A 15169-nucleotide genomic window follows, 5' to 3' on the forward strand; every position below is an offset into this window, starting at 1 on the left:
GTCAGAACATTGTTTGGCCTCATGTCGATTCCACACACACACACACACACACACACACACACACACACACACACACACACACACACACACACGCATCACACACGCATCACAAAAAAAAATCATACAAGTTGATGAGTTAAGAAATTTGTCCTTTTGTGTTTAATACAGATAAACAGGCGATTTTGTTTTGTTTTCAAGGAGGAGATGCATCTTCTCACAACCATGTACAGGCTCCACAAATTAATTTACTGGTAACATATTGTGACAAACCATGAGGTTCGGGGTTGTCATTCTCCCGCTGGAATAGACCATGAGCATTGGGGGCTGTATTCATTAGTTCACACTGTAGGGAAACGGTTTACAATGAATAGTAGTGTTTCTTATGGGGCAAATGTAGCTTAGTCCCTCTCTGTTTCAGCTGGTCGCTTCCGTTTGGTTTCTAGTGAATACGATGGTGTTAGACACCACACTGAGGATGGTTAAGGGGCCGGGCTCACATTTTTAAAACTACATCTCAGTTAAAATAATAATAAGATGTTATATCGTCACATACACCGGATAGATGCAGTGAAATGTGTTTTACAGGGTCAGCCGTAGCAGTATGAAAGATGCAGTGAAATGTGTTTTACAGGATCAGCCGTAGTAGTACAGCGCCCCTGGAGCAAATTATAGTTAAGTTCTTTGCTCAAGGGCACCTCGACAGATTTTTCACCTTGTCTACTCGGGTATTCAAAACCGGTGACTTTTTAGTTACTAGCCCAACGCTCTAATTGCAAGTAGACTTCTGCTTTATCAAGTATTTATTTTATTTAACCTTTATTTAACCTTTATTTAACTAAGCAAGTCGGTTAAGAACAAATTCTTATTTACAATGACAGCCTACCAAAAGGCAAAAGGCCTCCTGCAGGGGATGGAGGCCTGGGATTAAAAATAATAAATACAATACAATATAAATATAGGGCAAAACACACATCACAACAAGAGAGACACAACACTACATAAAGAGAGACCTAAGACAACATAACAGCAAAACATAACACAGCATGGTAGCGACATGACATGGTAGCAGCACAAAAACATGGTACAAACATTTTTGGGCAAAGTCAACAGCACAGAGGTCAAGAAGGTAGAGACAACATTACATCATACAAAGCAGCCACAGCTGTCAGTAAGCGTGTCCATGATTGAATCTTTGTAAGGGTCTATCAGCAGAATCTGAAGCAGATAAAAGCCACGAAGAAGAAAGGAGTGTTGATGTAAGACCAGTACTTAATTGCCATGTGGAAGATGGTGTCATCATGCCGCGATATTCCCATCCAAACATAGTCCAGTTTACGTCATCCACACATTGAATCGTGTCCAAATCACACACCCTTTTTAGGTAATGCATGGAGAACATTGAATGTGTAACCCCTTGTCCTGTTGCTGCGTGACCTTCAGGATTCGGAGCCAGGACGAAGCAGGGGGCCGTAGGGATGCCAGCGCAGCTCTAGGTGCCCGACGACGGCTCAGCCGCTCACCATTCAGGCGGAGGTGTTGCTCTCCCAGGAGACGCAGCAGGTCTCCATTCAGGAGGAGGTGGGTGGAGGTACTTTTGTCCCCATATGTCTGATAACTGTACTATCCCCGCCTGTGTTGTGTATATGTCTGTGAGTCTAAACATATACATAAGTCATTCTATCCCGATTCTCTGTCCGATGGTCTACTTAGACCGAAACGTCATTCTTTATTTTAATCTTTACTCACAATAAGAAAATATATAATGGGGAGTGTTGCAACTTACCCATTTTGAGGTTATCATAGTTCTTCTAATTTTATTGTCACGTAACCGGATAGGTGCAGTGAAATGTGTTGTTTTACAGGATCAGTTCAGGGAAATGTGTTGTTTTACAGGATCAGTTCAGTGAAATGTGTTGTTTTACAGGATCAGTTCAGTAAAATGTGTTGTTTTACAGGATCAGTTCAGTGAAGTGTGTTGTTTTACAGGATCAGTTCAGTGAAGTGTGTTGTTTTACAGGATCAGTTCAGTGAAGTGTGTTGTTTTACAGGAGCAGTTCAGTGAAATGTGTTGTTTTACAGTATAAGCCATAGTAGTACGGCGCCCCTGGAGCAAGTTAGGGTTATTTGCCTTGCTCAAGGGCACATTGACAGATTTTTCACCTTGTTGGCTCGGTTATTCGAACCATCAACCGTTCGGTTAGTGGCCCAACGCTCTAACTGCTAGTTTACCTGCCGCCCTAATCATGTTTTTCTTCAAGGTTCAATAGTTTATACAGTGCATTCGGAAAGTATTCAGACACCTCGACTTTTTTCATATTTTGTTACGTTACAGTCTTATTCTACAATGGATCAAATAAAATACAAATTATCAATCTACACACAATACGCCATAATGACAAAGCAAAAACAGGTTTTTAAAAATGTTTGCACATTTATATAAATATTCAGACCCTTTCACTCAGTATTTCGTTGAAGCACCTTTGGCAGCGATTACATCCTCAAATCTTCTTGGGTATGACGCTACAAGCTTGGCACACCTCTATTTGGTGAGTTTCTCTCATTCTTCTCTGCAGATCCTCTCAAGCTTTGTCAGGTTGGATGGGGAGTGTCGTTGCACAGCTATTTTCAGGTCTATCCAGAGATGTTCGATCGGGTTCAAGTCCAGGCTCTGGCTGTGGGCCACTCAAGGACATTCAGAGACTTGTCCTGAAGCCACTCTTGCGTTATCTTGGCTGTGTGCTTAGGGTCGTTATCCTGTCTGAAGGTGAACCTTCGCCCCAGTCTGAGGTCCAAAGAGTTATATCTTGGTTTCATCAGACCAGATAATCTTGTTTCCCATGGTCTTAGAATCCTTTAGGTGCCTTTTGACAAACTCCAAGCGGGCTGTCATGTGCCTCTTACTGAGGAGTGGCTTCCGTCTGGCCACTCTACCATAAAGGCCTGATTGGTGGAGTGCTGCAGAGATGGTTGTCCTTCTGGAATGTTCTCCCATCTCCACAGAGGAACTCTAGAGCTCTGTCAGAGTGACCACCGGGTTCTTGATCACCTCCCTGACCAAGACCCTTCTCCCCTGATTTCTCAGTTTGGCCGGGCAGCCAGCTCTAGGAAGAGTCTTGGTGGTTCACACAGGCTACTGGGTTCTGAGGGACCTTCAATGATGCAGAAATTGTTTGGTACCCTTCCCCAGATCTGTGCCTTGACACAATCCTGTCTCGGAGCTCTACGAACAATTCCTTCGACCTCGTGGCATGGTTTTTGCTCTGACATGCACTATCAACTGTGGGACCTTATATATTAGTACCAGTCAAAACTTTGGACACACCTAGTCATTCCAGAGTTTATCTTTATTTTTTACAGTTTTCTACATTGTAGAATAATAGTGAAGACATCAAAACTATGAAATAACACATATGGAATCATGTAGTAATCCCAAAAAAGTGTTAAACAAATAAAAAATATATTTTATTATTTTTATTACTTTACCCCCTTTTCTCCCTAATTTTGTGGTATCTAATTGTCCCATCGCTGCAACTCCCATATGGACTCGGGAGAGGTGAAGGTCGAGAGCTGTGCATCCTCCGAAACACAATCCAGCCAAGACGCACTTCTTCTTGACACAATGCCCACTTAACCTGGAAGCCAGCCGCACCAATGTGTCGGAGGAAGCACCGTATCAGCGTGCTTTGTGCCACGCCCGCCACAGGAGTTGCTAGTGCACGATGGGATAAGAACATCCCAGCCGGCCAAACCCTCCCCTAACCCGGACGACGCTGGGCCATTTGTACGCTGCCCCATGGGTCTCTGGGTTGCGGCCAGCTGCGACAGCCTGGACTCGAACCAGGATCTCTAGTGACACAGCTAGCACTACCTTAGACCACTGCGCCACTCGCGAGGCCCTTCAAAAGATGTTTTATATTTACGGTTCTTTAAAGTAGCCACCCTTTGCCTTGATGACAGCTTTGTACACTCTTGGCATTCTCTCAACCAGCTTCATGAGGTAGCCACCTGGAATGCATTTCAATTAACAGGTGTGCCTTGTTAATTTGTGGAATTTCTTTCCTTTTGAGCCAATCAGTTGTTGTGAAAAGGTAGGGGTGGTATACAGAAGATAGCCCTATTTGGTAAAATACCAAGTCCATATTATGGCAAGAACAGCTCAAAAAAGCAAAGAGAAACAACAGTCCATCATTACTTTAAGACATGAAGGTCAGTCAATCCGGAAAATTTCAAGACCTTCAAAAGTTTCTTCAAGTGCAGTCGCAAAAACCGCTATGATGAAACTAGCTCTCATGAGGACCGCCACAGGAAAGGAAGACCCAGAGTTACCTCTGCTGCAGAGGACAAGTTAATTTATAGTTACCAGCCTCAGAAATCGGCAATTAACTGCACCTCAGGTTGCAGCCCAAATAAATGCTTCACAGAGTTCAAGTAACAGGCACATCTCAACATCAACTGTTCAGAGGAGACTGCGTGAATCAGGCCTTCATGGTCGAATTGCTGCAAAGAAACCACTACTAAAGGTCACCAATAAGAAGAAGAGACTTGCTTGGGCCAAGAAACACGAACAATGGATATTATGCCAGTGGAAATCTGTTCTTTGGTCTGAATAGTCCAAATTTGCGATTTTTGGTTCCAACCGCCTTGTCCACCACTTGGTCTTTTAGAATTCAAGGCACACTTAACCAGCATGGCTACCATAGCATTCTGCAGCGATACGCCATCCCATCTGGTTTGCGCTTGTTGGGACTATATCATTTGTTTTTCAGCAGTACAATGACCCAAAACACACCTACAGGCTGTGTAAGGGCTATTTGACCAAGAAGGATTGCTGCATCGGATGACCTGGCCTCCACAATCACCCGACCTCAACCCAATTGAGATGGTTTGGGATGAGTTTGACCGCAGAGTGAAGGAAAAGCAGCCAACAAGTGCTCGGCATATGTGGAAACTCCTTCAAAACGGTTGGAAAAGCATTCCAGGTGACTTCCTCATGAAGCTGGTTGAGAGAATGCCAAGAGGGTGCAAAGCTGTCATCAAGGCAAAGGGTGGCTACTTTGAAGAATCTCAAATATAAAATATTTTGATTTAACTTTTTTTTTGGTTTCTACTTAATGTGTAGTTATTTGTTATTTCATAGTTTTGATGTCGAAAATTGTAAAAAATAAGTCGGTATGTCCTTACTTTTGATTGGTGGTGTGTGTGTGTGTGTGCCTTTCCAAATCATGTCCAATCAATTGAATTTACCACAGGTGGACTCCAATCAAGTTGTGAAAACAGGATGCACCTGAGCTCAATTTCGTGTCTCATAGCAAAGGGTCTGAATACTTATGTAAATAAGGTATTTCTATTTTTTATTAAATACGTTTGCTAAAATGTGTAAACCTGTTTTCACTTTGTCATTATGGGGTATTGTGTGTAGGATGAGTATTTTTTATATATATACATTTTAGAATAAGGCTGTATCGTAACAAAATGTGGAAAATGGGAAGGGGTCTGAATACTTTCCGAATGCACTGTGTATCATTAATTGACCATTGAACATCGGGAAATCTTACATATTGCACCTGGCTTTTGCTTTTCTCTCCTGTGACTCTTCTACGTAGGTCATTGGATCGGGACAGGATGGGACGGAGGCCGCAGTGGGGTTCCCGATCACAGGAGGGGAGGCAGAGACTGAGCCGGGACAGAGAGGACAAGTTCAAGGGCAGCCTCTCGGAGGGAATGAAGGTCGACAAGGAGGACTCTGAAGATGAAGTGTAGGCAGTTCACTTGGGATGTAATTTTAGTTGCTTACTGTTTACCTCAGACGTGTTGAATGGATGGTTCATACACAAATGATACAACATTAATCCGTTTCAATGTCATTAATCAAATCACACACCATTTTTAGCAATATAAGCTTTTGTCTATGGGTGTGGGGTGGACGACCACATTGTATGTGTGTGTTGACGTGGTTTGTCCTGTAATAGGATGGAAGATTACGATGTGGATGAGGACGACGAGGAGGCTCTCATCGAACAGAGGAGGCTACAGCGTCTGGCCATCGTCCAGGTGGGTAAAAAGACGTATGACATCATCATCATCCCCTCTGCACCGACCTAATTTAACCAGAGCCACACAGCCATGTTACTACAATATGTATTTTAACCTTTCTTTATTGGCTATTGTCATGCACAGCATGCAAACATAACACACACAGCTGTTTGATTGTTAGTTCAACAATTCGAATGGCGTTGGACACTGTGTGCAGTGCCTATACTCTGGCCGCACCACTAATCCCAGGTTTTGTGTTGCTTAGTGCCAAGGGAGTCAATCAAAATGCTTAATGGCACGCCCACCTTTTCATTGGCTGATCGGGTCCTGGTCTGTTGATCACATTAGTTTCTGATTGTTGTGTAATAGGACTACATCGGTAGGCAGGAAGAAGGCTGGGCTGAGCGTCAGAGAGGGAGGAAAGGCAGTGTATTCTGTATTCCTGGAAAATGCAACCTCCCCCTCTCTCACTCTCCCTGTCCACCAACCTCGCTCTCCCTGTCCACCAACCTCATTCTCTCGCTCTCTCTCTCTCCTTGTCCACCAACAACCAGAATTCCTGTAGGCCCTTCCCTCCCAGCACACCACTAAGAATACCAATAATTATGACCATATAGAGATGATTTTGTATGCACAATTTTATTGTTTTATTATTTAGAAAAGGGTGCAAATTTTCAAATGTATCATGTTTATAATCACTGGAGAATAAACTGGATGAGCTCCGATTGTGACTATCCTATCAACGTGATCTGGAGTACTGTAATATCCTATGTGGTGTGTCTCTTTGTTAACAGCTCGTGCTCGTCATATTAAGGACGTCTTGAGGTTCTGCTCGACGGCATTAGAATACCTCACGATAAGCTGTAGACCATACTATTTACAAAGTTTTCATCTATATTTTTCGTAGCTGTCTATTTACCACCACAAACCGATGCTGACACTAAGACCGCACTCAACGAGCTGTATAGGGCCATAAGCAAACATGAAAACGCTCACTCAAAGGTGGTGCTCCTAGTGGCCGGTGAATTTAATGCAGAGAAACAGAAATCAGTCTTACCTCATTTCTACCAGCATGTCACATTTGCAGATACAGGTGAAAAAACTGTAGATCACCTTTACTCCACACACAGAAAACTCGGCCATCATTTGGCAAATCTGACCATAACTATATCCTCCTGCTTACAAGCAAAAGCTCAAAAAGGAATTACCAGTGATGCCCTCAATACGGAAGTGGTCCGATGAAGGAGATGCTAAGTTACAGGACTGTTACGCTAGCACATACTGTAGTATGTTCCGGGAGTCATCTGATGGCATTGAGGAGTTCACCACATCGGTCATCGGCTTCATTAATAAGTTCATCAACGGTGTCGTCCCCACAGCGACCGTACGTACATATCCCAACCAGAAGCCATGGATTACAGGCAACACCCACACTGAGCTAAAGGCTAGAACCGCCGTTTTCAAGGAGTATGGACACTAATCCGGAATCCCGCTACACACTCTGACGAACCATCAAACAGGCAAAGCATCAATACAGGACTAAGATCGAATCCTACTACACTGGCTTTGACACTTGTCGGGTGTGGCAGGGGTTGCAAACTATCACGGATTACAAAGGGAAACCCAGCAACGAACTGCCCAGTGACACCAGCCTACCAGACAATCTAAATGCCTTCTATGCTCGCTTCTAAGCAAGCAACACTGAACCATGTATAAGAGCACCAGCTGTTCCAGATGACTGTTTGATCACGCTCTCCCTAGCCGTTATTAGTAAGACCTTTTAAACAGGTTAATATTCACATGGCCGCAGGGCCAGACGTATTACCAGGACACGTACTCAGAGCATGCGCTGACCAACTGGCAAGTCTTCACTGACATTTTCAACCTCTCCCTGATCCAGTCTGTATAACCTACGTGTTTCAAGCAGACCACCATAGTCCCTGTGCCCAAGTACGCCAAGTTATTCAGTCTAAATGACTATCGCCCCTTTAGCACTCACATCTGTAGTCATGAAATGCTTTGAAAGGTTGGTCATGGCTCACATCAACACCATCATACCAGATATTCTGGACCCACTCCAATTCGCATAATGCTCCAACAGATCCACAGATGATGCAATCTCTATTGCACTCCACACTACCCTTTCACACCTGGACAAAATAAACACCTACATGAGAATGCTATTCATTGACTACAGCTCAACGTTCAACACCATAGTGCCCTCAAAGCTCATCACTAAGCTAAGGACTCTGGGACTAAACACCTCCCTCTGCAACTGGATCCTGGACTTCCTGACGGGCCGTCCCCAGCTGGTGAGGGTCGGCAACAACACATCCGCCAAATGGCTACCCGGACTATTTGCATTAACCCCCATTTTATGCACTGGCTCTATGCACACTCGCTAGACTCTACCCACATTCTACACTGACACTCCAACACATGCAGTCTGCTTAAACTAATAACACACAAACAATTATACATTTTCATGTCTTTATTGAACACACCGTATAAACATTCACAGTGAAGGGTGGTAAAAGTATGTGATCCCTTGAATGTAATAACTGGTTGACCCTCCTTTGGTTGAGGTTATTGCTGACAAACGTTTTCTGTAGTTGCGGATCAGACCTGCACAATGGTCGAGAGGAATTTTGGACCATTCCTCTTTACAAAACTGTTTCAGTTCAGCAATATTCTTGGGATGTCTGGTGTGAACCGCTCTCTCGAGGTCATGCCACAGCATCTCAATCGGGTTGAGGTCAGGACTCTGACTGAGCCACTCCAGAAGGCAACAGGACAACGACCCAAAACACAGAAGTTTTGGGTCGTTGTCCTGTTGCATCACCCAACTTCTGTTGAGCTTCAATTGGTGGACAGATAGCCTTACATTCTCCTGCAAAATGTCTTGATAAACTTGGGAATTCATTTTTCTGTTGATGATAGCAAGCTGTCCAGGGCCTGAGGCAGCAAAGCAGTCCCAAACCATGACGCTCCCTCCACCATACTTTACAGTTGGGATGAGGTTTTGATGTTAGTGTGCTGTGCCTTTTTTCCACACATAGTGTTGTGTGTTCCTTCCAAACAACTCAACTTTAGTTTCATCTGTCCACAGAATATTTTGCCAGTAGCGCTGTGGAACATCCAGATGCTCTTTTGCGAACTTCAGATGTGCAGTAATGTTTTTTTTGGACAGTAATGGGTTCTTCCGTGGTGTCCTCCCATGAACACCATTCTTGTTTAGTGTTATGTATCATAGACTCGTCAACAGAGATGTTAGCATGTTCCAGAGATGTCTGTAAGTCTTTAGCTGACACTCTAGGATTCTTCTTAACCTCATTGAGCATTCTACGCTGTGCTCTTGCAGTCATCTTTGCAGAGCGGCCACTCCTAGGGAGAGTAGCAACAGTGCTAAACTTTCTCCATTTATAGACAATTCGTCTTACCGTGGACTGATGAACATCAAGGCTTTTAGAGATGCTTTTGTAACCCTTTCCATGCTTTATTCAGGTCAACAATTCTTAATTTTAGGTCTTCTGAGATCAATTTTTTTCGAGGCATGGTTCACATCTGGCAATGCTTCTTGTGAATAGCAAACTCAAATGTTGTGAGTGTTTTTATAGGGCAGGGAATCTCTAACCAACATCTCCAATCTCGTCTCATTGATTAGACTCCAGGTTAGCTGACTCCTGACTCCAATTAGCTTTTGGAGAAGTCATTAGGATAGGGGTTCACATACATTTTCCAAACTACACTGTGAATGTTTAAATTATGTATTCAATATAGACAAGAAAAATACAACAATTTGTGTGTTATTAGTTTAAGCAGACTGTGTTTGTCCATTGTTGTGACTTAGATGAAGATCAGATCAAATTTTATGACAAATTTATGCAGAAATCCAGGTAATTCCAAAGGGTTCACATACTTTTTCTTGCCACTGTATGCTCTCACACACACACAGACATGTGCATACTTTCACACTTTCAGTCTTACACACTCCACACACGTTGCTCTTGTGGATTATCCTGATTGCCGAGTCATTTTTACCCCAAGCTACATGTACATATTACATCAATCACCTCTACTACCTCGTACCACAGCACATCGACTCCATATCGATACGCCTCTTTATTGGTCTTTTGTGTCACTATTTTGTTGTGTTTTTTAGTGTGTGCTACTTATTTTCTTTCTTTTAAACTCTGCGTTGTTGGTTAAGGGCTCGTAAGCATTTCCAGGGTAAAGTCTACACCGGTTGTGTTCAGTGCATGTGACACATAAAATTTGATTTGGATTTGACAGGTGCACTGTGTGCGTATGTATTTGTGTGTGTCTGTTTTTATACATATTCTCGTGCCTGTGCTTGCATATTTTTGCTGACGTGTGTGTGTGTTTTTTTTCTGTGAACAGAAGTACAAGGGAGGGAACGAGGACAGTAACATGTCGGAGCCCGGCAGCCTGCAGAGCAGCCAACGCAGCCGCTCGCCCTCGCCAGACGACATCCTGGAGCGTGTGACGGCCGACGTCAAAGAGTACGAGCGGGAAAACATGGACACCTTTGAAGAAAACATCAAGGCTAAGCACAACCTCATCGAACAGGAGAAAGATGGTAAACATATGTGCTGTATATTAGTGTGTGTGTGTGTGTACATCAGACCTGTCAACTAAGACATAGACCTTTGTGAAATACTTTCAATTAATTGATCTACGCTTGGTACATTATGGAAACCATAGATTACTCTGCTGTTAATACCATGAAGTGTCTGACCCAGGTGGGTGTTTGTCTGATGCAGTAATAGTAGTAACTGCAGCACTCGGCATGTTTGTTTGTCTGATACAGTAGTAGCAGCACTCTGCATGTTTGTTTGTCTGATACAGTAGTAGTAGTAACTGCAGCACTCGGCATGTTTGTTTGTCTGATACAGTAGTAGTAGTAATAGCAGCACTCAGCATGTTTGTTTGTCTGATACAGTAGTAGTAGTAACAGCAGCACTCAGCATGTTTGTTTGTCTGATACAGTAGTAGTAGTAACAGCAGCACTCGGCATGTTTGTTTGTCTGATACAGTAGTAGTAGTAACTGCAGCACTCGGCATGTTTGTTTGTCTGATACAGTAGTAGTAGTAACAGCAGCACTCGGCATGTTTGTTTGTCTGATACAGTAGTAGTAGTAGTAACAGCAGCACTCGGCATGTTTGTTTGTCTGATACAGTAGTAGTAGTAGTAACAGCAGCACTCGGCATGTTTGTTTGTCTGATACAGTAGTTGTAGTAACAGCAGCACTCGGCATGTTTGTTTGTCTGATACAGTAGTATTAGTAACTGCAGCACTCGGCATGTTTGTTTGTCTGATACAGTAGTAGTAGTAACCGCAGCACTCGGCATGTTTGTTTGTCTGATACAGTAGTAGTAGTAACTGCAGCACTCGGCATGTTTGTTTGTTTGTTTGTCTGATACAGTAGTAGTAGTAACAGCAGCACTCGGCATGTTTGTTTGTTTGTCTGATACAGTAGTAGTAGTAACTGCAGCACTCGGCATGTTTGTTTGTCTGATACAGTAGTAGCAGCACTCTGCATGTTTGTTTGTCTGATACAGTAGTAGTAGTAACCGCAGCACTCGGCATGTTTGTTTGTTTGTCTGATACAGTAGTAGTAGTAACTGCAGCACTCGGCATGTTTGTTTGTCTGATACAGTAGTAGTAGTAACCGCAGCACTCGGCATGTTTGTTTGTTTGTCTGATACAGTAGTAGTAGTAACTGCAGCACTCGGCATGTTTGTTTGTTTGTCTGATACAGTAGTAGTAGTAACTGCAGCACTCGGCATGTTTGTTTGTTTGTCTGATACAGTAGTAGTAGTAACCGCAGCACTCGGCATGTTTGTTTGTCTGATACAGTAGTAGTAGTAACCGCAGCACTCGGCATGTTTGTTTGTTTGTCTGATACAGTAGTAGTAGTAACTGCAGCACTCGGCATGTTTGTTTGTTTGTTTGTCTGATACAGTAGTAGTAGTAACAGCAGCACTCGGCATGTTTGTTTGTCTGATACAGTAGTATTAGCCACAGCAGCACTCGGCATGTTTGTTTGTCTGATACAGTAGTAGTAGTAACTGCAGCACTCGGCATGTTTGTTTGTCTGATACAGTAGTAGTAGTAACTGCAGCACTCAGCATGTTTGTTTGTCTGATACAGTAGTAGTAGTAACTGCAGCACTCAGCATGTTTGTTTGTCTGATACAGTAGTAGTAGTAACTGCAGCACTCGGCATGTTTGTTTGTCTGATACAGTAGTAGTAGTAACTGCAGCACTCGGCATGTTTGTCTGATACAGTAGTAGTAGCCACAGCAGCACTCGGCATGTTTGTTTGTTTGTTTGTCTGATACAGTAGTAGCAGCACTCGGCATGTTTGTTTGTTTGTTTGTTTGTCTGATGCAGTAGTAGCAGCCACAGCAGCACTCGGTTTGTTTGTTTGTTTGTCTGATGCAGCAGTAGTAGCAATTGCAGGCTCAGTAGTAGTCGTCAGAGTAGTAGTAGTGATTCAGAAGTGGAAAGGGGATACCTAGTCAGTTGTACAACTGAATGCATTCAACTGAAATGTGTCTTAAGCATTTAACCCAACCCCCTCTGAATCAGAGAGGTGCGGGGGGGCTACCTTAATCGACATCCATGTCTTCATCGCCCGGGGAACAGTGGGTTAAACTGCCTTGCTCGGGGGCAGAATGACAGATTTTTTTTTTTACCTTGTCGGCTCTTGGATTCGATTCAGCAACCTTTCGGTTACTGGCCCAACGCTTCTACCCACCAGGGTACTTGGACGTTGATCGATTTCAAATATAGTTCATAAGTCTATTACTCAATGACTTATTATTATGATGTTAATTTCTCACGTACTCTATGACTTCTTAATCAATGAAAATAGATATATTTTTTTAAGTCATATTGACATCAGCAGTTGTGTCAAAGTGCTTTTACAGTTTTAACGGTGCTTGAGATTAAACTCTACCCCCCCATTCTTTCCTAGAAGGAACCAACCCCAAAAAACCCTCCGCCCCCGACATGTTTACTGAATCGGATGACATGTTCGCCGCCTACTTTGACGTGAGTACTCCTCCTGTTGCTTTGATTCCATTGCGTAGTTTGGACTCTGACCACCATTGACTTGTGCCAATGTGTCTTCAACTTTTCTTTTTTTCTTTTTTTTTTAAATGAAGTTGTCTATGGAATAGGATCCTGTCAGATAGGGTTGCTAAGAGTGGTGTCCGTGTCTCGGGGCGCCCTTGTATTATTACTGTCCAAACACGCGTCTGTCAGCGGGTAACTTTAGACCGGGCCACAGCGTTTTCTCTGGTGACCTTTCTGTGAGGCGACTGAGAACTGCTAGTCCGATTTGAGTCGAGATAAGCCCACAAGTTGGGACTTTTGCGTAAATCATTTGTGGATGTCTGTTGCGGGACCAAAAGTTTGGCGCGTCAATCTCAAGTCAGAATACCATCTCAACTGTGGTTTTGTATTGTAGCCTGACAGTCAGACCTTGGTTCAAATAGTATGTTTTTTCTTTCAAATACTTTGAGTGTTTAAATGAGCCTGCATGGGGTGCCAGATGGACAGAATTTGCACATTTGGGACTGTTCCTTTGGTTCCATTGCACTAGGCAAGCTCAATCAAGCACAGATTCCCATCAGAATAATAACTGATTTCTTGAAAGGGGGGAAAAAAACTAACATTGGAAAAACCATTTGGTCTCCCGTCATACTAACACTAAGTGATTTGTGCTCACTGCAGAGTGCAAGGTTTCGAGCAGCAGGTATCGGGAAGGACTTTAAGGAGAACCCCAACCTCCGAGACAACTGGACAGACGCAGAGGGATACTACCGTAAGTCCATGTGGCATTAAAGCTCCTTCCTTATTTTGTTCCTTCATTTGTTTGTTAGCTTATTCATTCATTTTATCACTACTGAACAAAAAAATATAAAACATGCAACAATTCCAAAGATTTTACTGAGTTACATTTCATATAAGGAAATCAGTCAAGTGAAATAAATTCCTTAGGCCCTAATCTATGGATTTCACATGACTGGGCAGGGGTGCAGCCATGGGTGGGCCTTGGAGGGCACCCACTGAGGGGCCAGGCTCAGCCAATCAGAATGAGTTTTTACCTACAAAAGGGCTTTATTACAGACAGAAATACTCCTCAGCACCCCCCCCCCCCCAAATAGGATTTTTGTGCAGATGGAATATTTCTGGGATCTTTTATTTAAGTTCATGAAACATGGAACTAACCCTTTACATGTTGCGTTTTTATATTTTATGTTGGATGTTTATTTATATTCCGGTCTCTGACATTGCGTGTTCTGATATTTCTTAATGTCTGTGTGTTTTTTTTTGTTTTTTTTTACTGCTAGATATTACTTTTAGAGCTAGAGGAACAAGCATTTCACTGCAGCTGCTATAACATCTGCACATCTGTGTACGTGACCAATAAACTTTGATTTGCCCGAAAATGTGAAGATGGTTGTTTATATGCAAAATTGCCATTTCTTGTTGGTCACTAATTCAAACAACAAGGAGGATCAGAATCTGTTTTAGTCGCCTGCTACATCGGACGCGTAACTTTTGCAGAGCGTGAGACGCTCCTGTTCAGTTCAACAAGTCCTGAGCGTAACCGCGCCGGCTCTGTTTGAGCATAATATTGTTATGCTCTGTTGTGCTCTGTTGTGCTCTGTTATGCTCTGTTATGCTCTGTTTGAGCATAATATTGTTATGCTCTGTTATGCTCTGTTTGAGCATAATATTGTTATGCTCTGTTATGCTCTGTTTGAGCATAATATTCAGTTCTGGTTCTATTTTCAAGATTTCGACATGCAGCACACGCCTGAGAGCAAAAGGATATTGTGGCTAGCGTTCTGCTCGCACTGACCAAAAGTTACTCTTCCAGTGTAGCGAAAAAGAAAGTGTGTTAGGCTACTGGATTTATGTTTTATATATTTTATTTTATTCTTCCTAATGGCGCAACCATAGAGCAAGCTCACTTGCCCGGCTGCCATGAATCCCATAAATTGTCAGTCTTTCACCTAAACATTGGGAATGAACCATAAAGATATGTTTTAGGCCTACTGGAATTCTTTGCAGTTTTTTTGTTTACTTGCCCCAGGCA

The 15169-nt window shown here is 43.0% G+C and overlaps 1 protein-coding gene across 2 annotated transcripts in view; it reads left to right on the top strand.

Annotated features, from left to right (window-relative positions):
- The window catches only part of LOC120020701 (serine/threonine-protein kinase PRP4 homolog), a 32591-nt gene that overhangs the window by 1668 nt on the left and 15754 nt on the right, over positions 1–15169 (top strand). The window contains exons 3-8 of one of the 2 annotated variants that reach the window (XM_038964411.1): positions 1441–1578; positions 5604–5756; positions 5970–6051; positions 10435–10633; positions 13037–13113; positions 13798–13888. In XM_038964411.1, coding sequence (XP_038820339.1) covers positions 1441–1578; positions 5604–5756; positions 5970–6051; positions 10435–10633; positions 13037–13113; positions 13798–13888 — 740 coding nt within the window. The remainder of the gene's footprint in view (positions 1–1440; positions 1579–5603; positions 5757–5969; positions 6052–10434; positions 10634–13036; positions 13114–13797; positions 13889–15169) is intronic. The other variant, XM_038964413.1, reaches the window with a different exon arrangement.

The sequence above is a fragment of the Salvelinus namaycush genome, chromosome 25 (assembly GCF_016432855.1).
Source record: "Salvelinus namaycush isolate Seneca chromosome 25, SaNama_1.0, whole genome shotgun sequence".
In the NCBI taxonomy this organism is placed as follows: Eukaryota; Metazoa; Chordata; class Actinopteri; order Salmoniformes; family Salmonidae; genus Salvelinus; species Salvelinus namaycush.